A 25,943-nucleotide genomic window follows, 5' to 3' on the forward strand; every position below is an offset into this window, starting at 1 on the left:
AACTTGAAATAATTCAATGCAGTTAATACATATTAAGTGTATAGATAGACAGAGAGATAATCACAGGTGGTGCATTCTCAAATAACGTGAAGGAAACAAGTCGCCTAAACAAACAAATAAACAAACAAACAAGCAAATAAACCAAGTCGGGTCCTGGACGACGTCATGACGTATTCGATTTACTGCTGGTTCGAGAAGTTACGCAGGACGTGCAGCGGTTCAAAGAGGAAGGAAGATGGCGGATAACAAAGGCGAGGAGGATATGGAACCGTCTGCAAATTCGGACTCAGTGCCTTCAGCGCAAGATACCGAGCAGCCAGAAACGAAAGTCGAAAATGCGGTAATAGTCATAGAAGCGAATACGAAGGGCGCCGAAGGAACAGAGTCCAATGATAACGCTACCGAAGCACCGACACCCACAAGCGACGGAGGGGACGTTAGCGATGGCGGGGCTGTTGGTGCGGGAGGGGAAGCCAACGGTAGCGCTAGCAACGCCGTCAGCCCGGCTGGGTCCAGCAGCACCACTGTGGAGCCAACGGCAGCTGAAGCCCCGTCCGCCGTGGATGCTCCGGCTGGCGGACTCGCCACTGAAATGTCCCCCCCTCCCACGGCTCCAGCGGCCACGCCGGTACCCGCTCCGATTAATTTACTGGATACGTGCGCAGTGTGTAAACAAAGTCTTCAGAGCCGAGACTGTGAACCAAAACTTCTGCCTTGTCTACACTCGTTTTGCCTAAAATGTATCCCGCAACCAGAGAGACAGATAAGTGTACAGGTGCCTGGACCACACGGACAAACTGACACACACATAGGTGAGTTTTTGAGGAGTAACTTGCGAGATTCACCCATGGACAGTCCTTTGCTCTGGTGTTATCTAAGATGAATTGCTGCCCATCAGAAGTTCCTTTAATAGTTGGAGGGGTAAAGGTCATTGACATTTGGTGGGAATTGAGATTGGGTTGATCCGGGACTCTACACCTCAACACACTGATGCTCACCTGTCAGGGAGTGGAATTTCAGTCTATTGCATGGCATAGAAGAAGGTGGCGCGTCTGTCTGTGGTCAGATACACTCCCCTCTCCCTTAGGAACCTATCATTGGTCCAACTGTTAATCACTTCTTCCACCATGATAGATACAAACAAGCAGCAGTGGGTAACATGAACCAAAACCATCTGATAAATTTGAAAGGGGAAAAGGACTGGTAGGGAATCATGTATGTATCGATGATGGTGTCATACTCATTTTCAACAGACTTCACAGTAATATTAACTTCACACATATCCAATAGCATTTTGGCATGCCAGTCTCTCATAGTTTTATAGTTTGAATGAAGATGAATGAATGAGTCAAACTGATAATGCACTGCTCATTCAATTGCAACTGCTAACAGTAAAGTAATAGGAGTAGAAAATCATTGTTGATACATCATGTACAAAGGCGTTCATACTGGTTTCCTCAATATCCAAATGATAAGTTGTTCTCTAAAAGACATCAAAATACCACTGGGATACCTCTTCTCTCATCTGTTATGATAATTGTATCTTGTAATTATGAGATCCTTGTCTCCTTTATTATAATATTTTTTCTTGTACTTTCCACAACATGTAAGTCAACTATGGGACTTTCAACTATGAAATTCATAATTATGAGTTAAGATATATTTGATATATATGTTGATATATTTTTTGAAAGCTTGATTGTCAGATGCCCCCCCAAAATCAGTCACCAACAGTTCAGCTAGTGTACCAAAAGCTTTATTCAGAGAGCAAGCAGACTTAGACTAAAGCAAAACAATAGTTTTGCCATGGGTTTCACTTCCCCTCAGTGAAGCCAGACAAGGTTGAAAAGGTGTTTTCAATCCTTAAGAATACGTTTCTGTGTTATATGTTTATATGTCTCATTTGGTACAGTTCAATCAATAAGTATCCTCATTTAGCCTCTCATAGTTATACTTCAGCTAATTAAACCTCCACCTTTGTTGCCATGAGTTGACATTTTCTAAAACACCTCTGCTGATAATGTACTGGCAGATGTGTGGACTCATTACAGCATCCATGGAAAACCCATCTGAGCACTGACAGTCTACGTAATATAACTCGTATTTTAACTCCAACAAAGGAGTCTCATGGTGACATCTCACATTACTCTTTATCCTCAGGTTTAATATTTCCATGTTTAAAGGCTTGTCTGCCCTCCACCCAGCTTGATGTAATTTTATTTTGTCTATGTTGTCACAGTCTCAGTAGAGTTTTTTTAGGCAATGTTATGCATGAATTGTTTTTTTTTGTTTGTTTGTTTTTTTTGCAACTTGACACCTCTACAGTTTTGTAGTGCATTTCATTACTTTCACGCCGATGTAACTCCCAGGTGAATAACAGCGGTTCTGACCAGGTGGTATCCAGATTCCATCTGGATAATATTTCATTGGGAAATTTTTTTCTGGTTTTCTTTCTGATGTCATCTGGCTGCTCTACCTCAGCTCTCAGTGATTTATGAAGTTTCCTGATGGACAGATGACTTTACTTGTTGCAAAAGTAGCAGGTAACTGCTACTAACTGCTGCTGACATTAGCTAGTTAGCCATGCAGCTAGCTAGCTATTATTAGCTGACTCTCGCCATTGTATAATGTTGCTTTAATATCACTTGGTCTAAATACCATTTTCAGGAATTAATCCAAGGAGGGTTGAATCAAGAGCAACAGGACTTGGTTGTAGAAACTTGAAAACATTTTGCCTCTAATCTAAGGGGCTTCTTCAGTTCTTGAATGAAGTGAAATATTTTCAAACTGGCTAGCCCTCGATTCAGTCCTTCTTGGAAAACCATGACCTGGACTTGACTGAGAAGCTTCACCGATGTTTTCAGGAATTACTTTAGTTTTGGTTTTGGGAGAGATTCAGTGTTACATGATCTCAATTGTATTTATCATCACTATGGATTCTTCTTAGGTAAACTGGAATATATTCTGTTTTAGGGGAATTTTTCAAGTTTCTTTTCATAAACAATGTTGTTAATGTGATTTGACGCAGCCCTACAATTTTTCAAACTGACATGGGAAATGTGTTCACTTTAAATGTTCCTGAGGCAACAGTTGCTGCAAAACTCCGTCATACCCAGGCTGGAGTTTTTGAAGATGGGGTCTGCAGTACTACAGCACAAACATCTCAGCAAATTATTAATCCACCACTGCCACTTTAGTAATTCAATCCTACAAAAAGTTTGTTTCTAACTAGATTTCTACCGTTGATTAACTTGACTTCACGTGGAGGATTACAAAGTATGTAATTCCTGCCCGGGTCAGTCCACTTAGCCAGGCTACTGATTAATCATATTAAACCCTGTGTATTAACCGGTTAGAGGAAAGCTGGCTTCTGGTACGTGCCCACGTTTTTACATGATAGATAATCATTTGAAGGGCATATTTATTCCTGAAGTCATACATGTGAATTGAAAGAAGTAAAGGCCAGGTGAGCGTGCAGAGTTCAGAGGCAACTTCAGTGTTTCCTGCCTGTATCAACTAATTCATTCATGATTTCATCCTCACTTCCTGCTTCTCCTTTGTAATGTCAGCTGTTCTAGCTGGTAGCAGCTTGTTAATGTGACATATTGTCTCTTGTTGCTTTTTACTAATATAGACCTCGAAATCTTCAAACTCAAGATAAGTGATGTCCTCTGAGATTTAAATCTCTTCCTGTATTTCAGGGAGATCTGGTATTATCTTGATCCCAGTGTAAGTTGTGGTGGCAGCCCAGTTGTACGAGTGTCACCTGGCACTTGCATAACGATTCTGTTTTGGTCAAACCAACCTGTTATTGGAGTTAAAATATGTTGATAGTCTTGTTTCCCCTCCATATTTTATGTAGCAGAGGGGTGTGCCATTGATGAACCTAGCAAAACACAAACTCCAGCTCAGAACTTCCTGTTCAGAACATGGTTTTGATTGTGTGTATTGATTTGAAGGGGGCTGCACAGAGGTGTAGCTGAGCATGGACGGCTCCAGTTCAAAGTGACAGCTGTGTAGTACATATGTTTTGGTGTGGGAGTCTGTTTGTTTGTCTATCTGTCTGTGTGTTTTGTACTTGCTACATAGTGAGGACCAGCAATGAGTGAGTGAGCATATTTTTGGAATGTGAGGACATTTTGGCTGGTACTCAAAACTTAAACGGGCTGTTTGAAGGTGAAGACTTGGTTTTAAGGGTTAGGTTCCAGTTAGATTTAGGTTAGGGTTAGCTATATAGTTGTGATAGTTAGGCTTAGGGTAAGGGGCTAGGGAATGCATCATGTCAATGAGTTTTCTCACAAGGATAGAAACACAAGTGTGTGTTTGTGTGTGTATTTGTGTGTTTAGGGGTTGTGCGGGTTCCTCGATGCAGTCCCAGTCCAGCTGCTCTCACAGCCAGTCACTCTGGGACCCATGCAGCTGGAGCTTACACAAACCGGCTGTGTGCTGCTTGAGCCAGTGTAGTCTGGCTCAAACCGGCTTACACTGGTTTTTACCTCAGCTGGAGGAGTGACATATTATTACGCTGACTCAATTTAAAATCATTTATTTGAAGTTTAGTTTTGTGCATAATGTTAGTCTTGAATAAGTTGCAAAGCTAATGCATTAATTAATTAATTGTTTGTTGGTGTATGATTACAGCAGTAATTTAACTAATTCCATTAACGAAGCCACCCTAAGTGATAAAGTGAAACAGTCCTTGTTGTTTGACCATGTGATTTAATATTCTAATAAAACTGCCAAGGATGATGAGATTGAATCTTATGGAGACAAATTAGCCTCCATGAATAGGCAGTGGGTATCACACGGTGCCAAGAATTTTTAATAACAACAGGAATTTACCTTCAGGAAATTATGGATATAAGCAGAAAGTCTGCAGAAGGCCCCTTATTAATCCTCTTTTGTATGAAGCATGACTATTCTTAGCTGAGAGTTAATATGGCTTCATAAGAAATCAGGTAATCACGGGCTTGTCGTTGATGGTGACTGCTTTTGTGTTTTTTTTCTCCATTTTCCTCAAAGATCAATCATCTGTGAAATGTCGTGAAGCAGAGGTTGAATGTGTAACCCAGTGTTTGACCTTTTCACTCTCATTTGACTCATGTCCCCATCTCTTATCTGTCTTTAGTTAATGTTATGCGCTGTTCGGTGTGCCACCAGGACTACAAACAAAGTGACATTATTGACAACTACTTTGTCAAAGATACCACAGAAGCCACCAGCACGTCTGATGAAAAGGCTACACAGGTATGTCAAAAAGGTTGGCATCCTGACTGTGATGTCAATGACAGACATTTTTCTTTAACCTGGAACCATTTTACATCTTTCTAAAACAAGTTTTGTTAAATTACTGCATCAGCATCAATGCCACATCATTTGAGGATCTGAGCACACTATGCATGTACTATGCTGGAGATTATCCTCATTGGTTCTATGTAGAGTTCTTTCAGATACTTACTGCTGTTGTGTTCTCAAGGTTTGCACAAGTTGCGAAGACAACGCTGGAACCATAGGCTTTTGTGTGGAGTGTGGAGAATGGCTGTGTAAGACCTGCGTGGAGGCCCACCAGAGGGTCAAAATTACCAAGGACCACAAGATTCACACTAAGGAGGATGCTGACGCTGCCTCCGGTAAGATGGCTGACCCTCATGGTGAAGGGCAGACCGATCTTTACTGAAGTTAAAACTGCAAAAGCCTAAAGACAAGCCCTAGTTGAAGCACAGTGAATGCGGTGCTCCTGATATGTTGTTGCCATGGTAACAGTGGTGCAGAGTCTGGTTGCTTGGATGGTACCTCTAGCTGGGGGACCATACATCCTGAAGCTCCGAGCAGACATAGCTGCTGGGGCTTTGACACAACTTTATTTTTTTTTTGCTCTCTATTTTTGTTCGCCTTTTGTTCTCTGTTTGTTTCACTGGTTTCTGTGATTAATTTGCCTCCCCTTTTTTGTTTTCCTCTCCTTCCAATTAAGCATCAGTGGTGTCTTTTCTCCTGTGTGTCTACAGAGTCTGTCAGTACATCAGGACAGAGGCCTGTTTTCTGTCCCATCCACAAGCAGGAGCCACTGAAGCTTTTCTGTGAGACCTGTGACACTTTGACCTGTAGGGACTGCCAGCTGCTGGAGCACAAGGAGCACAGGTAGCTCAGCATCTAACACATCCCACATATTTATTTCATCACTAAACGTTCCCCCATCTATCAGCTTCCTTTACTGGCATAGTACTGGTATTTTGTAATGTTCATGTCAATCCAAATTTGCATATTGGTTGTACAAGTTTTAGGCCATTAACTATCACTTGCATACACTGAACATTACTGCTGCCAATTTCCCAAAGCGCACTGTAAGGTTTTTATTGATTTCTACCCTGCAGGCAGACATTGGGTTCAGCTCACTTCACTTCAGTTTATTATGAAAATCAGTTGCAGAGATCTGAAACATGCTTGAGATGGGTAAACGATCACACTGATCCATGTGGCCACCTCACGGGAGTGTGAATGTGCACAACAAATTTCCTGCCAGTCCGACCATCAGGTTACAAGATGTGGCGATGATAAACAAAGTGGTCACATTAGTCACGACTTTGAGATGTAATACAAGGACAGTGGCCCATCAATGTTGTCCTGTCTGAATCAGTTTTTCCTGCATAATATCAACTCATGTTTATTTGTGTAACTCATTATCACATGAAATGTCTCAATGGGCTTTACAAGTCCACACCGACAACAATTTGCAACCCAGCTGACGACACAACAACAAACAAAAGGGTTCTGATCACACCCTCGCGCTGTGCTTGTTTTAGCATTGACCACAGGTGCATTTATAATATCCAGTCTGGCTAGTTGTTTCTGCAGGAAACTGTATTCAGAACATCATGTAAAATCTTCAGCATAACGCCGGTTTCCAGCAAAGCCATTGGTTGATGATATCAGTAATTTGAAATGCGTGCAGTTTCAATCCAGATCCCTGCTGGTTTTTCATTTTAGGCATCTAATTAGGGATTGATTTACATCTTGCAATGGAATGAATGGAGGCAGAAAGAGGCAGTAGCTGCTTTCACGCATGGTTCCTTAGTACCAATGATTAAAATGTGCTTGTTCCCAGGTGACCGGTATATGGAAGCCGAGAATGGCTTTGGTTGCAATTTTTTTTTAAATGCAGCTATCTTAAGATCGCAAGTTAATTAATTTGTTATCTAGAGAAAACGAGCTTTGCAATCTCCAGATCACGAGATAATGAACCCGTTATCACAGAAAATAAAAGGTCGTTTCATCTTGTTACTTCTAATGTTGTAACAAGTGATTTCAGCTGAAGGTGTCAGATCAAGGAGAACCCAGTATTGATCAGTGCATCAGACTGTACTTCAGTCACGGTCTGACACAGGCAGGAATCACAGTGTCTTCTGTTACAGAGGGAAGGGAACAGGGAAGCGCACTCCAGATCCTACTGAAATTTGTTTTCTCTTGATGAATTATTTCATTATCTTGAGAAATTGGCCTTTTGTTTTCTTGAGATAATGAGGTGGATTAACCCATTATCACAAGAAAACAAGCCTTGTTGTCTCGATAATGAAATAAATAACTCATGATCTCAAGATAATGACATTAAGAAATAATTCCAAGCACGGTCGGTCTCAGCTTTGTAAGACCGGGTCTCTCTTTTTTGTCCTGTTTTTATTTTGTGAGCTTTCAATGACTTTTCTTCTCTACAACTCAACTTATATTTTAGCCCTCTTTCATATCTTTATCAAGCACAATTTGTGAAATGGTCTTTCAGACATTGAAAGTTGTTGGTGACATAGGAGTGCTACCTCTCATCTTTCAGGTACCAGTTCCTGGAGGAAGCTTTCCAGAACCATAAAGGCATCATTGAGACCAGCGTGGCCAAACTGCAGGAAAAGAAGAGCTACGTTCATTACTCTGTCTCACAGGTGCAAAGCAGGTGCGCGTTTTTCATCACCAGCTCCCTCTCCCGTGCTCCCTGTTGACATATTGTATGTTCACACCTGACGTATGCGCTTATTATATGTCTCTCTAATAGAAGTGTTAACTGTCTTTTTTCCTCCAGGTTAAAAGAGCTGAATGAGACCCATAAGAAGGTGGAGCACGAGATTAAAATTGCAGTGTTTACTCTTATTAATGAGATCAATAAGAAGGGCAAATCTTTGCTGCAGCAGTTGGAGGTAAGAGAATATTAATGAAAATCGGTCTGACTAAGAGCTTCATGAGGTGCTGCAAAGATACTTGGAAAACATTATTGTAATAGATGTTAAACAAATTTTGTATATGGTTGTGCGAGCTCACCCTGTGCATGTTGAGTCATTTTTTTACTGAACTGAAAGATACAAACTTCACTCTGGAAACATACTAATTTTGTCGAAATTAAATCACATATTGAAAATGTGGTTTGCAAAAGGCTTTTGTGCAGTTTGATATAGATATTTAATAGATATCTTTGTATCATGATGCGTTCAGTTTAACTTTAATGACTTCATTCTCATTCTCTCATTGTCAATCTCATGTCTTCTGCTCAGTGACAGCCATGCTGTGATTTTTGTCCCCCAGCATATCTTTGCTCGCTTCTGTCATTGACTCCATTGTACTATATGTTACATGCTGTAATATTTTTCTGTTCCCCATTGGCTGTGCTCTTATTTGTTTAATTGTTTGTCTGTGCTGTTTTTTATTACAGAGCGCTGTAATAACCCAAGCTCCCCACTGGGATCATTCAATTTTAATCTAATCACATCTAAGCATCTAATCCATCTCTACACATATGTTAACATTTTAGTGATAGCTTGTAAAGCAGTTCGGCTTGGTCAAGACTCATTCATTTATCTGGGATGTTCAGGCTCTTTCAGTCGCAGTCCCTTAACCACAATAATCTCACTTTCTGTCTAGAGTGTGACCAAAGAGCGCAGTATGAGGCTTGTGGCTCAGCACAAGGATACCACCCAGCTGGCCCAACAGATCCACCATGTGCTCAACTTCTGCCACTGGGCAATCACTGCCGGCAGCAGCACAGCGCTGCTCTACAGCAAGAGGCTGGTATGTTCCTCATGAAGCCTAGATGTTCAGCAGTTTGAGAGACTAAAGGTGGCTGTGTGCTTCGAACAGAAGTGAATGACGACACGACTGGTTTGCAATCATGGTGAAGCGTTGCATATGGCTTTGGTTGGATCCCATATTTTCAAATCTTGTTTGGAGGAACATTTGATTTGTGTCATAACTTCACATAACTTGTGACCTCGTCATCATCATCAGCTGTGAACAACAATTCACTGTCAGATGTAAGCTCATAGCTAGAATACTGTGTATATAGTGTATGGAGTACATAGTGCTTTTCTGCCCTGGAAGGCTGTATTCAGCAGCGGTGTAAGAACGTTTTGTTTGGAGTATACCACTGTCCGTGCCATCTCTAGATATGTTGGTGAACTTGCAGAACCAGTTTTTTTACTCACGTTATTTAGATTCCATGCCATTTTTTCTCAAACAAGGGAGGCTTCTGCCACATCGATTTAAATATTTACCACAAGACCATCAGCAAATTAAATAATTGAGATAACTTTTTTGTGGAGTAATGCTCCTGATGCAACTATTGACAGATGAGCTGTTGGTTGGTCCGATGTTGCCAAGCTTATTCTGTGTTTGTGTTTGTGTACCTGTAGATCCTGTTCCAACTGCGGCAGCTCTTCAAGGCCAGACTGGAGCCAGCACCCCAGGCCAACGGAGTTGTGCGCTTCTTCTGTGATCCAACCTTCTGGGCCAAAAATGTGGTGAATCTAGGTGAGAGTCCGAACACCTTATTATCCCTCATAAGTCAATATTTCCGTCTTCAGTATTGACTTTGTTTTTTATTGGTTTATTCTGATCAGTCTTAAGACTGAGAACAGTGTTAATTTACCGCTTAGTCCAGAGTCTTGCCTTATTGTGTAGTGGTGAATGACTGTATAAGTGTGAAAATGGAGCAGTGAGTAACTGATTAATGTTCGCTGTCGTATATATAAAATAAAGAAATATTTCACAGCTGTGCGCTTCTTTAAATTATGCTAATTGTCATCTCTCATTCTTATTCTAGGTAATTTGGTAATTGAGAAGCCACCCCCGCCTGCGCAACCGCCCAGTGTGATGGTGGGAGGACCGCCCATTTCAACAGGCCAAGGCCTCCCTGGCAAACACACTGGACAGATCAACCTGGCCCAGCTCCGGCTGCAGCACATGCAGCAAGCAGCCTATGCACAGCAGAAGCAGCAGCACCAACAGCACCAGCACCAGCAGCAGATCCAGCAACAGATGCGCATTGCCTCTCAAATGTCCCAGCAGCACCCCCGACAGGCCGGCCCACCCATGGTACAGCAGCAGGTACAGAAAACATCAATATGGATGTAACAATACCAAAAACCCACAGTACAATAACACCTGACTATAGAGTCTACAGTACAATATATACGGCAATATGAAAAAAGAGGAATTGGTTGAAACGATGCCCTTTATTAATAAACTAGTGTGTACACTCAATTTTTTGTTAATATAAAGTTTGTTTTTAACCTAAAGTGCTTCTATTTTCCTTCTTTCATAAAACATTATAAAGTAGAGGGCCATGACCGCATTGAAATTAATTGTCTTTAGCAATAAATGATTGAACCATGTACAGTTTCCAAAAATAGTGCAGCAGTGCTTTAATAAACAATTCAAAACGCTGTACCATCGGGTGACCACATCCAGGATCAGTTTATCTACTGGCAGGTTTAACAGTCTCTGTTTGGTGGTCAGTTCAGCTGCTACACGCCTCACTCGACTAAGTAGACGGCTGATGTGTTCAACACACTTGTGAAGCGAGGGAGTGTGTGCAAAACATGTTATGTGTAGGGACAGTCGAGCTTCTCTCTCCTCTACATTACAACTCCCAGCACCCAAGATGCATATTCTGTGTCAGCCCCAGAGGGAGTGCGTCTGAGAGACCCAGCTCACGAATCTGTCTAAGTAGATTTCCATAAGATCATTGTTTCACAGAGCAAAAGGTGAATTGAATTTTGGGCTTCTTGGACAAAACAGGTTACTCTTCAGTGTCAAGATTGCAATTTCTACCGACAAAAGGCTGAAAGGTAGAGCAGCTGAGATTCTGGAATAAGTTGGGTTCCTGTGATAGTTAGGGTGTGACTGACCCGGGATCTCCTCACAACACAACAAAAGGTCTCACTCAGGGGTATGTTAATGTAAAATAGCTAATCTCAACCCAAAATTAACTTAACGTATAGAAAGGTAAGCAAATGAAAATATGAATTATATTAATTCTATTAGAACTTTCTCTTACACTGACTTTTCCGAAGATATCTGTTTTCCAATTTTTTTTAAATTCATCAGTTTATTTGGTTTTGGATGAGATTCTCTGCAGACCTCTGAGAGCTTTACCAGATGGGTTATTTTCATTGGAGCTATGTGAGGGGATTTGGTGACAAACTACTGTAACACTTAATCCATGATGAGCACACATGTGGAAAATTGACTGACATACCTAAGGAAGATCATGTACATCACTGTTTTTTTTTGTCCCCTGTGCTGGATTACCTATCTCAAGCAAGGTTCAGGTGTCTGGAAATTGATTTCTTTTTTTCTGCACTGAAATAGGTGAAGGTCTGATGAATTGATTGCCTCTCTTATGGCTCTTTTTTAACCCTGAGAACTTTTGTCTCCCTTCTGGCAGTGAGAGTAATTACTCAAACACCGCTGACACATGCTAATGATGTCATAGGCACCACTACCCTTGTTACTGTAGCTTACTTGGTCACCACAGTGGCTCCCGCCTTCACTTGTCTCAAAGCGAAATTTGCTGCTTAGCATAAAATGCGTTACTGCTGGTGCACGAGCACAGAAATGTCCCACAGACACCAGATTTGAAAACATTTGTATTGTGTGAAATACAGAGAAATTTACCTGGGGACGATTTAAGACTTAATCAACCTTGTGTGAACTCATTTTACACAGGCTTGAATATAATGAATGTTCATTTATATGTAAAAGGCCCACACTACAGCTTTAATTAGTCTATTAATTATCATTTCAGTCAGTAAAATTTTAAAAAGGACAAGATGTCTGCACCCAAAGGGATCTCTAAACGTCACTTAAATTGTCCAATCAACAGTCAGAATATAAAATTCATTGTTGTTAAACAAGGGAAAGCAAAAAATCTGTGAATGGACTGATTGGGTGAATCGATAAATCTACTTGTCATGTGAGCAGTAATGATAGATTTTGTTACTGTTTGCATGACCCTGAAAGTCATCTGCCGTTTGCATAACTTGTAATGATCATGTTTACCCATTGATCTGATTTTCACACTGTCTGGATATATGTGTGATTTTGACAGCCTCCAAGACTCATCAGTATGCAGCAGCTACCAAGAGGGCCTGGGGGTATGAATGGTGGGCCAGGCCCCCCAATTTACCCTTCCTCCCACCATATGCGTCTCCCAGGTCCACCACAGAGCCGAATGCCCACGGCTCAGCCGAGACATAATGGACAGCAGTACCCCCCCATGATGCAGCCTCAGCTACAGAGACAGGTCAGTGCAAACACACTCTGCTTTTCTTGTATGCAAATAGATATAATTTGAGCATTTGTTTTATAATTGATTTAGTTTTTGTTGCTGTTAATGTTGGATTAATTCAGAGTGACATTAAAAGATTGTTTAACCTAAAATGTCAGTTCTGCTGTGATATGTTACTGCATAGACACACAGGGCGAGAGTGGTCTGAAGAAGCCAAACAGCCTGCCTGAGAGATACTAAACAATATTTGCAGTTATTTATCTAATGCATGTGATGCGAAGCTTTTTTGCACCCACTAGTCTGTAGAAATTTAGGAACGGCCAATTTCTAACAGATGTAACTATATTTTTGTGGGTGTTTGTGGCTATGGTTGTGGTTTTTAGAGTTACAATAATAAGGTAATGAATTTCTACCAGAGAGCACTGACAAGGTTTATTTTGATCATTTTTATCATGTAAAATTAGCCACTCATGTACTGGTCACCATTAATTAAAAAATAAATTTAAGGGATCCTTTTCAAAAAAGTTTGTGGGGGAAAAAAAACAACAGTTTTTATCAGTAACTATAACTGTGCATCTTAATCTTCTCAAGTATTGATTCCAGAGCAGAAAACTAGAATGCCTTAATCAAAGTGAAGATTCATTAGCAGTGTGTGCATGATGTGAAACATTTAAATATAAAGACTTTCATTTTCATGGTTGAAAATGTGTTACTACTGACCAAATTCAATCAATGGACAACAATGTAATTACATTGAAATAGGCTGTGGAATAAGGCTGTAAGGCTTTGCGTTTAGCAGATTGATAAATTCAAAAGATGATAATATATCTTTATTGTATTCACAGCTTGTTTCCGCTGCCCCAAAGTGGAAAAAAGTTCTTATTACAAAGACTTTCCATAAGCTGAACCTTTAAGAACCCTTTGAAGCTGTCGAGCTGCTGTTGCATTCACACTGTATTTAACAAACGGAAACATTGCAGATATACTTCCTTAAAAAGACAATGGCAGGGCAGGTCTCATCATGGTGCTGATGTTGATTTTCTTTCGTGTTTGTATGAACATGAAAGGCAAGCTTATATGCCAGTGGAGAATCCAGTTCACTGCATCCAGTGTGTCAAACCACTTTGCACTCTTTGGCTGTGTGTTTTATCTCCATTTGTGCAGAATTCTGATGTTTTTCTGTCACCCTTCTTGCAATGTGATGGCACATCTGCTAGATTAAATACGATAGACAGCACTGCTGGCCATTCCTAAAAGTAACTGGGACCATAGACTGAAAAACATGGATGTAGTCTCTGTGACGTGACCTATACCTACGCCTATATATGAAGCTCAGTGACAGTGACAACAAAAGATTCTTGTGATTCAATTGGTGCAGACCATTTCAATATACAATCACAACAGCAGGTACAAACAATACCACCAACAAACAGTTACAAAATTCAGGCAACTCACCAATGAAGTCTCATAGTAATCCACCGATTGATAAGACTCCAATGGAAACTTCTTGTTAAACCGCCAAAGGTCCAGATGATACAATCCAGTGAAATATTTAGTCCAAAACACTGTAATAATCCGTGGAAAGCTCTTTTATCGTTTATCGGATTAGCTGGCAGATGTGCTAATATTCCACCTTTTGCGTACAGCAGCAAATATTGACACCTTAGTTGACCAAATAGGATCTTCCATGTCATGTCTGCTGTTGACAATAGCCAATGAGAGTGTGCATTGAACAGAAGTACCTGCCCCTCTTCTTTGTAAAGGTGGAGCCAGGTGCAACCATTTCTGCAGATGACCAGCTCTTCATATAGCCATTGAAATTCCAAAAATGAGGATATGCTGCTTCACTGGGTCATTAACAGAATCAAGGAATTCAGTGCTAATTGGGATATTATACGGTCCTTTCGATGATAAATTTAGTAAACGGCTGAAATATAAAGATAGATAATCTAAACATAAGTATAGGGGGTGGACTATATACAAACATAGTTGACCTAAATATAAATATAAATGTAGATTCAACTAAATTAGTATTACGGATGAGTGTTTCAAGCAAAATTAGTTGTTAATTTGTTGTTCACTTCGACCTATTTGGCCATTCTTCAACCAGTCACCGAAATTTAAAAATTATGATCCATCCTATTAAATAAGAGTACACGTAGTACAACACCTGGACATACCTTTAGAAAAACCCCTTTTTTTTAAAATTGAATTTGGACTAGTGTAAGGCTTCACGCTGTGGTCCCATTGTGTGTTGCAGCTAATAAGGGCCCGACATAGTCATCTGCAGGCTTATATTTGCAAAAAATGGTCCATGTTCAAATGTCTATTTATCAATGCCAGTAGCACACATAATGATTCAGAGTGTTGCACAGAAACTTAAACCATGCATGTACTCCAAATGGTTCAAAAGCAGCTTTTAATTTACTCTAGACATACCTTGGATAGGACTTTTAGGTTAATTGTACAGGAATGCTAAAAAAGTTATTTTACATGATTTCCGTTGCAGGGTGCAAATGTACTGTTTCCTCATTCACTTCACACTTCCTGAGTGATGTTTCTATACATATAAAGCTGATTATTTGCTCAAGTCAAGTAATGTGTACAGTATGAAATGTACATTTACTGCCTGCATGTAAGACTCAGTAAGAGAAACCTCCACTATATCCAGCCCCTTTTTCTTTGTGTCCAGATGTCTATAGAATCTGAGATGAGCCACCAAAGGTTTCGTTTCTTACTACAATCAGGGGTTTGGCACCTTTTTTCCTACTTTTGTCATTTGTGTGTCTTGTGCAGCATGTGTTGTCACTCAAATGCATGATCATGCAACTGTGTTGTTTTCACAAGGAAGAATATTTGATAAAACTCAGTGAATGACATGCCTCACTGTTCCTGTCCTCCCTCATTTCTTTCTTTCTTTCTTTCTTTCTTTCTTTCTTTCTTTCTTTCTTTCTTTCTTTCTTTCTTTCTTTCTTTCTGTCATTGTCCTTCCTTCCCTCTTTAATGTGATCTTCTTTTCCTCCATCCCTTCCTCTCTCTTTCTCCATGCAGCATTCCAACCCAGGCCATGCAGGCCCTTTCCCGGTGGCATCCCTACATAATGCCAACCCCACAAGTCCCACCAGTGCCAGCATGGCTGGTGCCCACGCTCACCGCAGCCCTGCCAGCCCCATCATAGGTCCCATTGAGCTCATCCCCTCCGTCACCAATCCTGAGAACCTGCCCTGCCTACCTGAGATCCCGCCCATACAGGTGCGCATATTCTAACCATGTGTGTTTGTGTCAGCTGGGTAGGATCAACAATATTATCTTTTTATTTACCTGCCACCTTTAACTTTTTAAATCAATATGAAAGCTAGAAATGCAAAATTAGCAGTTCTGTCCATTACGAAAACTACTTATCAAATGTAATCATATAAATGAAAAGTGTCATATAATTAGCATTATGATGAACAGGAGCAGGAAGAATGAGTAAAAATATGTATAGTATTAGAAAATATAAAATATGTGCTTATAGACAAATGACAGAATGAAAAGCAAAATAAGTAAAGATGTGAATTAACATATGTGTAAAATATATCATTGACTGGGAAAGGTATGGACAAGCACAAGTTCAAAGTATGATGTGATGCAAGAGTGGAGTTTAATGGAATCGAGCTTTGGCTGCTGTGGTAAGGACGCAGCCTTGGTGTATGGGGGCCATGCACTGCCAGCATACCTGGGTGCCCTAAGAGTAGACAAATGTAATGCAGGCCAAAATTTCCCAGTATTTGTCTGTTGGCTGGTGATATTTTCCCTGGTTGAGAGTCAAGTTTTCATTAAATATATCGATTTACACAAATCCATTGAGCTCTCGAGTAACGTGATTGTCTCCTGACGTTTTCCCTGCCACTGTCCTTTTCTGGCATTGCCAGCTGGAGGACGCAGGTTCCAGCAACCTTGGACACCTCCTGTCTCGCTACATCACAGCCAGCACACAGAATCAGCTGGGCTCAGTGGACATGAACCCCTCACCTGGACTGTCCACGCACTCCTCTGGATCCTCAGGTACCCACAGGTCGAGGGAGCAGGACTCCCATTCACATCTAACAGAGGTTGGAGCAGTATTACATGCGTAATACACAGGATTAGCCACAAAAGCAATAAAATAGAATAATCAAATGTATAATCCATCCCTGAATGTATTTTCCAGAAAATCAAGGCTTCATGATAAGTCATGATCATGTTATAAAAAAAGTGTAAAACATATAGTGCCCACCCTTTCATCATATCATGTATCTCCTGCCTTATTCCTGTCTGCAGGTCCGTCGAATGCACACACACCAGCACGACCTTCTAGCACATCCAGCACTGGCAGCAGAGGCAGGTAAGAAGATACGAAGCTATTTTAGTGGCAAAACACCCTCTTAGAATTTCTTGAAAATTATCAAATACTTAAGCACACCCTTAATGTGTCAGGTCTGGTAAAGCCAGATGACATAAACAGCTATCATTAGAAGTGTTCGACAGATTGTGAGCTTTTAATCGCTACATTATAGGGTTTGGAGGAGTATGCATTTGAGGTTATGTCTAAACTCCTGCAGTGATTACTGGTTTCATTGGACTGACTTGTTGTTGCAGAGCGTTTCGTGTCTGTCAGTATTTACACAATAATGCTGGCAAAGCATGTGAGTGTGTGAGAGGGAGAGACACAATAGAGGGCTGCATAGGTTTGTGCACAAGGTCGAATGCCAACTATAAGACTTTTCATCTGAATCTGGTTCCTCCTACTCAATGTGTAATACTTGCTGAGCATAATTTACATCTTGACACCAGAACTGCACATTGGCTGCAAAAGGACTTAAGAAGATATTGGCGAGCACTTTACAACATGCTTGCTCAAAAATCATGTATGTTTTGCTTCTGCCATCTGTCTCTCTCTATACTTGAAGCATTTCAGATGAAACAGTTGCATTAATCACTTCTCCATGGTTTGTTATTGTGTGTTTAAGCTGTAGCTCTGCGGGGAGGGCAGGGCCAGGAGGTGGAGCTGCGATCGAGCAGGTGAGGGTGAAGCAGGAGCCTGGCACAGACGACAGCTACAGCTGTCCAGCCTCTTCCCTGAAGACGGAGCGGGGCAAAGATGCCAGGAGTGCCTGCATGGTATGAATACTGTAGTTCTTCAGTTAGTTTTAAAAGAAGCCATGTGATAATGTTTATAGCTGGACACACTCAGACATGCTCTTCTCATTAATATATAAGTAAATAAATATAAATTGTTAGGATGAGGATGATGGAAAATATGAGGAAAAGAGGAATGCAGTCGGGACAAAATGGGGAATGGATAAAGATTATACATGTGCAAGGACATGAAATAAAAGTGAGGAAATAAACTTTGCTCACTGTCATTTATTCTAACACATTGTTCTGGGGTCCCATGCTTACACAAAGTACTGTGAGATATATGTGAAAATAAGATATTCGTTATTATCATACTGGCTTAAAACAGTCTAATGTTTTCTGTGTGTTTTTCCCCCAGATGAGCAGTCCGGAGAACAGCCCTCTTCCTGTACTCGGAGTTGTATCTGCAGGCCAAGATGCTCTCAAGGCTTTAGGGGAGCGCATCAAAACAGAACCCCAGTCTGAGACCCCTTGTTCTGGACTAAATGGCCCCAGTGCCACCAACTCTCCTTCCACTACCACTATGACCTCCACTACCTCATTATCCTCTGAGAATAGCAGCAGCACGGCCGGCGCCCCGCTCACTAATGGAAACGTAGACAAGGGGAAAGAGACCAAAGGGGGTGGGGCGTCGGTCGGAACAGACAATTCTGGTGGGAAGGAGGACGATCCCAATGAAGACTGGTGTGCTGTCTGTATCAACGGTGGTGACCTGCTGTGCTGTGACCGCTGTCCCAAAGTGTTCCACATGAAATGCCATGTACCCACCATAAAAATCTTCCCAAAGTAAGTGATCAGTAGAGGTGAAGAAGCACAAAGTTCAAGAAGAGAACAGAGAAGAAGTCAGACACAATGATGCAGCAGTAATCACCAGAGCGTGCTTTAGACAAAGCTGGCACCAAATTTGTAGAAACAGCCTCATACAGACACGTGCAGTACATCAGACTAAACCTAATGTCTAAATACACCACTCCTCATTATTCTGAATGCTCTGGATCTCCTCCTAACATTTGGCTGTGGCTGCTGTTCATGGACCTTGCAGATAAAAGGTTCAACAAAATGAAGCATAACGTTAAGAAAATGTCCTCTGTGCGATTTATTTATTTATCTTTTTTTTGTCATCTCAGGGGTGACTTTCTCTGCACATTTTGCCGGAGTCTCAGCAGCCCCGAGATAGAGTACTGTGACGACAGCAGGAAAGTCAGTGGAGAGCAGGGCCTGAGTCCTGAGGACCAAAGGGTCAGTACAGCCACCACACCCTCAAAGGCCTCTCCATGATTGGTGCAAGGCAGCTAATTCACTCTCCTCCTCTCTCTCCAGAAATGTGAACGCCTCCTGCTGCACATCTTCTGTAATGAGCTCAGCGTGGGCTTCAGGAAACCTGTTCCTAGCTCTGTAAGTAGCTCCGCCTGACTTACACAAACACACATCAGCCAGTTCCACTACCTGATGGCCCACGTCCTGTATTTCCAGCCTGTTCCCTTCCTCGTGTTTGTGTTTGGCAAACGTTTATCTTTCCTCCTTTGCTTTTATCAGTGCACATCTGCTCTCGTCTTTTGTGCTGTTCTGTCACACAGAGGTTTGTAGACATGGCTGCCTCTTGCATTCTAGGACAATTTATAAATGCACTGAAAACACCTGTCAGCACATATTTTGCATCCTGCGTGCTGGTATTTTTTCCTTGCTTTACTTTATTGCATGCTGTGTTTGTCATTTTTTTCTGTGGTTAACAATCGATAAGTCTATTCATTCGTCTCGAAAGGCTCATTATTTTATGAACTCATGCATTCCTATGAGGCGTGGTTGCAATGAAGAGCTGTACAACTGAACCTAATTTCACATAGTGGCAGAGCGAGAACCCGATAATCATAATCACTTCTGATAAATGACTTTTCCAGACAGTTGAAAGGAGACATCATTTAATTTTGCTGTAGTTTCCATGTGCTTTTGACAAGTAGAAAATGAAAATGTTCAGTGTTCACAAATATCTGCTTATATTGGCTTATATTTAGTGGTTTTGCCATGCTCCCATAGTTGCTGCAGCATCACCTGTTCAGTTATGGCTGAGGACCTTTTTTGCATGTCTGTCTCTATTGTCCAGCTGTCAAATAAAGCCAAAAAAAGAGAAAAATCTTAAATTAAACTGCAAACTACATTGCTGATGCTGTCTGGCCCATTTTTTTCAACCAGGTGCCCAACTACTACAAGATTATCAAGCAGCCCATGGATCTGAAGAAGGTGAAGAAGAGGCTGCAGTTGCGGAGCTCCCAGTACTACCAGTCCACCCAGGAGTTTGTATCTGACATGCGCCTGATCTTCAAAAACTGTGCAAAGTACAATGAGGTGAGTGGCATGAGTCTTTAGCCTGCTTTGGGGAATGGCATCTGCTTTTGTGTGTGTGCATGCAGACAAGGGTTAGACTGATATGAGGTGAACTTCAAATTGCCACCAACTGATTAAATACTGAATGCTTTGATCATTTCCATATTAGGCTAACACGTATGTCCTTTAAATGAACAAGTAATTTATAAAAATGTAAGTGAACAATTGAAGGACTTTATTAGATTAAATAATGTTCATATGTTAGTGTTTGGTGTCATATATCACTTTAATGAGGCCAGAGTTGGCAAACCAGTATATTAGTCTAACCTTCTGTGAAGCACAGCCTGACATTAGAAAAGGACGTGGTGCTGACGACATGCAGTGTGCGTACAGTTTCGTCCACCTACTAACACTGGCTGTTGGAGGATGGAGTGAAGGTGTCTCTGTGCTGTCTTCACACTGGCTGCAGGAACACTGTCTGAACCCTCTTAACACTGTCTGCATCACAATGAGATATCACAAGTTTGGGTTTTAATGGATGTCACTTGTTTATTTCACTTCATCTTAAGCATATTCTTCAGTGGTGGATGGTGTATTTGAATGTATGTTGGATGTATTTATTCCATTTGGTTGCTGTGTGGGTATCAGTTTAATTGCTCATGATATCATGATATCACAGTCTTGCTTGATATGGGTCTAATACAAACTCTATTGTGTAAGATCATGTTTTATTCCTTCCAACCACATGGGGGAGCTTCTGTTTGATCAGGAAGTGATCAGTGTCTGGACCCAGACTATGCTGACGCATCACTTCATTTGGTTAATGATGATCTTAAAGGCTCTGAACCCTGCAGGACAACCTCACCACAAACATGGTGTTATTAAGTAACCAAAATTAACAGCAAGCAGGGATCTCACTTGAGAAGGATGTTGGCAATGCACGAGACAGCTTGTGTCATTTTAGTTTGCATGACAACAATTATAGAGTAGGAGGGAGATTGTCACTGTAATGGAATTAAATTAGCCAAGTCCCTTCCTTGAAAAGTCATTAGGAAGTCATTAATTAGAGCATAATTACTCATGTGACTATTCAGGTAACATAGGGCACCGCCCATGACAACAAAAATAAAGGTCTAGATGGATGAAAGGTTGAAGCTCTTTTCATTGTTAAGTCTTCCAGAACTGAAGGCTTCAACACAAACAATTCTTTTCACAACAAACTGAATTTGTATAATTGAAGTAATTGTTTTTCTTTGATAGCAGAAAGTGCCTTCAGACATGTTTTCAGACATTTGCAACAGCCATGGGTCTGTCTGTCTGTCTGTCTGTCTGTCTGTTGTGCATTTAGTCAGTGTTGGTAGGTAATAACCTGTATACAAATAACATATAAACACACCAAAAATCAATAAAGGCAGTAAAATTCTGGTGAACTAACACCAACAAAATTTCAAACATCAGTGAAGAAAGGCTGTCCTGTTCAGTGCTGTCCCTGACAAGAGGAAACTGCCTATATATAAACCAATTGTTTAGTCTTAAAAACAAAACAAAAAAAATGAAATGTTAATGATATTTTTCAAAGATTGTCAGAAGTTATAATTAAGAGCTTTGAAGAGCAGCACACCTCATGTGCTGGTTAACTGAGGGCTTTGTTAGCATTCCCTGAGAATACTTTCTTTAAGAATAATTTATTTTGAGTCAGCTGCAGTTAATTAATCTATGATTGATTCATTCCTGTGATTACATCAGTTGTGAAGACAACATAATCAACACATACTATCAAATGTGAGAGCAGGCATCTGGTAAAACACAAAATGTGTCAGTCAGTAAGAAAAATGTAAGTACCACCATAGTGACTGAGGTGGATTTCTAAACAAGAGATTAACTAGACCTAAAACTGAGTGCAGACTTGACTTGCTGTTAATTTCTGCAGTCATGATTTGGTGATGCGCACCGTGTAGGCTTGAGCACAGTCGGCCATAAACAGATTTCTGATCTGTTATTATCTAACCTGCCTGTGCTGTGAACTCTTTTCTTCCCCCTGCTGCTTCACTGTGTTTGTTGTAATGTTATTGCCCCTTTTTAGATGTCTCGAATAATCCAGGTTTATGATGAGGAGAAACAGATTAATACGCAGGTAAGCCGTTTCAAATAGAGCACAGATGTCCTGTCCCCTCCCACTGAGGCTCCAACCGATGTTTTTGCCCTTCATCCTAGCACAGAGACTTCATGAGAAGCAGACTTGTGCAACAATCATACATAGAATAGAAGGCATAGAACATGTCTTTCCAATTCATCTTTGAGGACAGTGTGATAGATTACAGGGTGTCTGAAAATGTCAAAAAATTTCTCCATGTGTTATTTGGTTGAATTCACTCCAGGGAAACACGCTGAATGAGACACTTCCGTTCTGGTGTAACCTGGCCCTTAGTGCGAGGGTGTAATCACAGGAACGATTCATTCTAAGATGCAAAACCTAATGTAATGTGGTGGGTTTTGTATTTTCTCAGAGCCCGTGCCAACCATAATTAATTCTGGTCCTCCTACATACATTTGTTCTGCTTTCACTACATATATTTTCACTGTCACTTTTGTTCTCTTTCAAATCTCTTTGCTTTTTTCTTTCTCTTTGAAATGCATATAATTTCAATTTCCCTTTCAGGTGTATTCATTTAACATGTGTGTAAGATGAGAATGAATGGTCGGAGCACAGGGCTAACGGAAGACTGACTGAAAAATGCATGTTTTATCTATGAAAGTGTATAAAGATGGGAGTGGAAATAGATGTGTGTGATAGTGCTGTCTATATGTATGAATATGTGAATGAAACTGCACTGTGTCTGTGAAAGGAAAATGCATTAAGCTTCTACACCAGGCTGAAAAGCAGTGTTTTTCTGCCCATTCTGGTTCAAAGCCTGTTTCATCTCTGACCACACCCGGGGTCAGTTAGAGGTGTGGTTGGGTGTAGTCAGAGATGCAGCCTGTTAATCCTGTGTGGATATGAGAGTGAAAATGCATATGTTTGAAAGTAAAGTGGATATACACGTGAGTGAAAGGAGAATGTGAGAGACCCAAAACCAATTATGGCTTGCACGGCCCCTCAGAGTAATGTTAAAGCAAATAGCTGCACATGAGCATCAGTTCAGATTTCGTTTCGGTGTTCTCAGCTTTCTAAAACCAAGGAGCTGCTGGCTGCGGTGTCACAGTCTTGCTCTCCAGTGAGTGAGCTCCTGGGTTTAGGGCTCGTTTCCTGTAGCTGGCTCAGTGGACGTGGGATAAGCATGAGGGCTTCTCTTTTCAACTTAGCTTTGTGGAGCCACAGTGGGACGGGGCGGCAGGATATCTCTGCATCAAGGTTGAGCCAGGGCCACCCTGCCACCAGGAGTGTTAACCAGATCTAATTTGTCTCCTCATTCTCCTCTTCCTCCTCCCTGCCTCAAACCATTCATTCCTCCTGCTCAATGGTACTCTCACACCTGCCACCTCCTATCACTCTTCACCCTCTTCCTCTCCCTCCCTCTCCTCCTCCTCCGGCAGGCGGGATCAGAGATGGCGATATCCGGCGAGGCAGTGGGCCTGCACTTTGAAGAGAAGCTGCAGGAGATGTTCCCCGGGCAGAGCTTCCCTGAAAGACCCGAACCCGAGGAGAGCCCGGACGCTAAGGAAAAGGAGGAGGACGACACAGACGACTCTGAGGAGGACTTCATACAGCCCAGACGCAAACGGTTAAAAACAGATGAGAAAGTGGTCCACATCAAGTGAGAACCAACCTCAAAAGAAGCAAGAGAAGTGAAAAACTGTCTTCCTCACGTCCCACGCTTCTCTTTTGTTTGATGCAGCAAACAAAAAGGACGAGGTTCGCTGTACAAACTGCTTGGTTTATCTCATCCTCGCCTTTCAAAGAATTACTGTCAGCTACATTAGACGTCTGCCTTCATCTGAACTCTTGAAGACAGAAGCATAGAAGAGCTGCATTCCCTCCATATGTCATGGACACTCAAAACTTGCTTGTACAGAGTTTGAAGTAGGATTTGTTTTGCAGTAGCTAGTCATTTCTTTTCTATCTCGCATTTTCATTTGTAGATCTGTTGTGACAGTTGCTTTATAAAACATTTAAATGCCCTGTCCCCAATTCTTAATGTATTATATCTATACTTTGACATGAAACCTACCAAGTATTTGTATGACTTTGTGGAAACGTTATGTAAATAAGAGAATCTAGCCCATTGAAGGTATTCCTACAGTATAGTTGTTTGGGTGCGTCATCAATAAAAACTGTTCTTGAAATATATCAAAGAAAACGTGTGGTGTGGAGAAGGTTTGGGGTTCGTAGAGAGAGAGAGAGAGAGAGAGAGCTCTTTTAAGGAGCAGTTCACCCAAATTGTGAAAACTTGGTGGTGTCTAGTCATGTAGATCATTTTGGGTTCATTTGCCATTCTTCACAGTTTCTGCCTCCTGTGCACCGCAGTGGAGGTGGATGGACTTTCATTGGCGGTGCTCACACATTTAACGGCTACATCTCTTTACAGACACGGTGTCCCATTACCTGTGGATAATCCACAGACTGTGGTGCACAGTAACTAAATGAGCTGTGCTGGTCCTATTCTATTGAAGTGTCCCAGTGAGGCAGCTCACACAACACCAGGACCCTGAAACTGAAGCAGCTAAATGGGATTCAGCCATCTTTAATGTTATTTCCACCTGTGCTTTTTGCTCCTGTGACATGTCTAAACGTCTGTCATGTAAAAGGCCCGCTGGTGTAGACTGCTTTGACAACTTGTGAAATTAAACTGTGCGGACAGTGCTGTGGTGAACTGAGGTCAGACTGACACTTGATTCTGTTTTTACATGTTTTTACTACATTTTCAACAGCTGTCATCGTAGGTCTGAAATACAGCAGATGGAGGCCATTATGCAAAGAAACTGGACAATAAGGCCGAGAGGAAGATACCGTTTGAACTGTCACTGATAAAAAGCCACGACTTCCACATTGCGGATATCAGTCTACTTCTGATTGAGCGCCGAGCACTTTGACCCATGAAATCACGTCAATAAGAGTCGGAACTAGTCGCGGATGAGCACGTGAAGACAGTGGAAGGCTGACCTGTTGCAAAACTGAGCTGAAAACCGCACGCGCTGACCTCAGCCTGTCGCGGTGCTGAATCGTCAGTCTGGGTTTTTGTCAGCTGACACACTTTGCATCACCTCAGAAATTTCGGAAAGAGCCTGACTTGTGGAGTCTTCTGTCATTTTCATTCAAGGACCGACGTCGCGCTTAACCGTCTCTACCAGGTAGGGGTTGTTTTCTCTGGATATTTGTGTTTGGCTCAAGTGTATACAATGTCGTCCTAACATTTAATTTTCTCGTTTTCCCTGCCTTGAACGATTCAGGTGTCACACAACAAAGTAAAACTGACTTTATCAGCTTTTCTTTTGCCTTCAAATTAAGATAATCAGGACAAGTAGTTAAGATGAAAAGTAGCCACCGTTTTATTGTGATAGCGACAATGAGTCGTCTATATACAACAAAAGAGTCACTGTCACTGTTGAATGACTTCTACAGGCAGCTAACGACCTCTCTGAAGTTCACTGAGTGAACACATTTGCATACAAGCCCGTTTTACATACAGTTTGCACTTATGGGCCCGATTATCACAGGTGTACTGTTTTTCACGACTGTACACTAAAATGAAAGCTAGTTGAAGAATGTATGAGGCCTCAGGACTAATGACGGCTCAGGACTAATGACTGAATTATCACGTGGAACTAAATAATCCACTTTAACAAGGTATGTAGATATGTGATAAGGGTATGTGAAATATGTGAGCGCAGGGACATCGTTTGGCATCGCTGAATTAACATGAAAGCATACTGTACCACTAGCTTGTTCCACAGGCTTAATTCATCTTTTATAACTGAA

The 25,943-nt window shown here is 41.3% G+C and overlaps 1 protein-coding gene across 4 annotated transcripts; it reads left to right on the forward strand.

Annotated features, from left to right (window-relative positions):
• The first annotated feature begins 203 nt into the window (after nt 1–203).
• trim33 (tripartite motif containing 33) lies at nt 204–24,842 on the forward strand. Of its 4 annotated transcripts, XM_070968240.1 has the most exons (21): nt 204–812; nt 5,129–5,247; nt 5,477–5,630; nt 6,006–6,138; nt 7,823–7,939; nt 8,066–8,180; nt 8,899–9,045; nt 9,666–9,783; nt 10,076–10,359; nt 12,365–12,559; nt 15,237–15,293; nt 15,596–15,796; nt 16,459–16,591; nt 16,847–16,910; nt 17,536–17,686; nt 18,063–18,490; nt 18,832–18,943; nt 19,025–19,099; nt 19,895–20,047; nt 22,110–22,160; nt 23,561–24,840. In XM_070968240.1, exons 1-21 carry the CDS (start codon nt 236–238, stop codon nt 23,783–23,785), a joined length of 3,609 nt encoding a protein of 1,202 aa, XP_070824341.1. In that variant the 5' UTR covers nt 204–235; the 3' UTR covers nt 23,786–24,840. The 4 variants fall into 4 exon arrangements, with proteins under 4 accessions (XP_070824341.1, XP_070824342.1, XP_070824343.1 ...); XM_070968241.1 differs by lacking the exon at nt 22,110–22,160 and having other exon boundaries at nt 23,561–24,842; XM_070968242.1 differs by lacking the exon at nt 15,237–15,293.
• Nucleotides 24,843–25,943: the final 1,101 nt, after the last annotated feature.

The sequence above is a fragment of the Chaetodon trifascialis genome, chromosome 8 (assembly GCF_039877785.1).
Source record: "Chaetodon trifascialis isolate fChaTrf1 chromosome 8, fChaTrf1.hap1, whole genome shotgun sequence".
NCBI lineage: Eukaryota > Metazoa > Chordata > Actinopteri > Chaetodontiformes > Chaetodontidae > Chaetodon > Chaetodon trifascialis.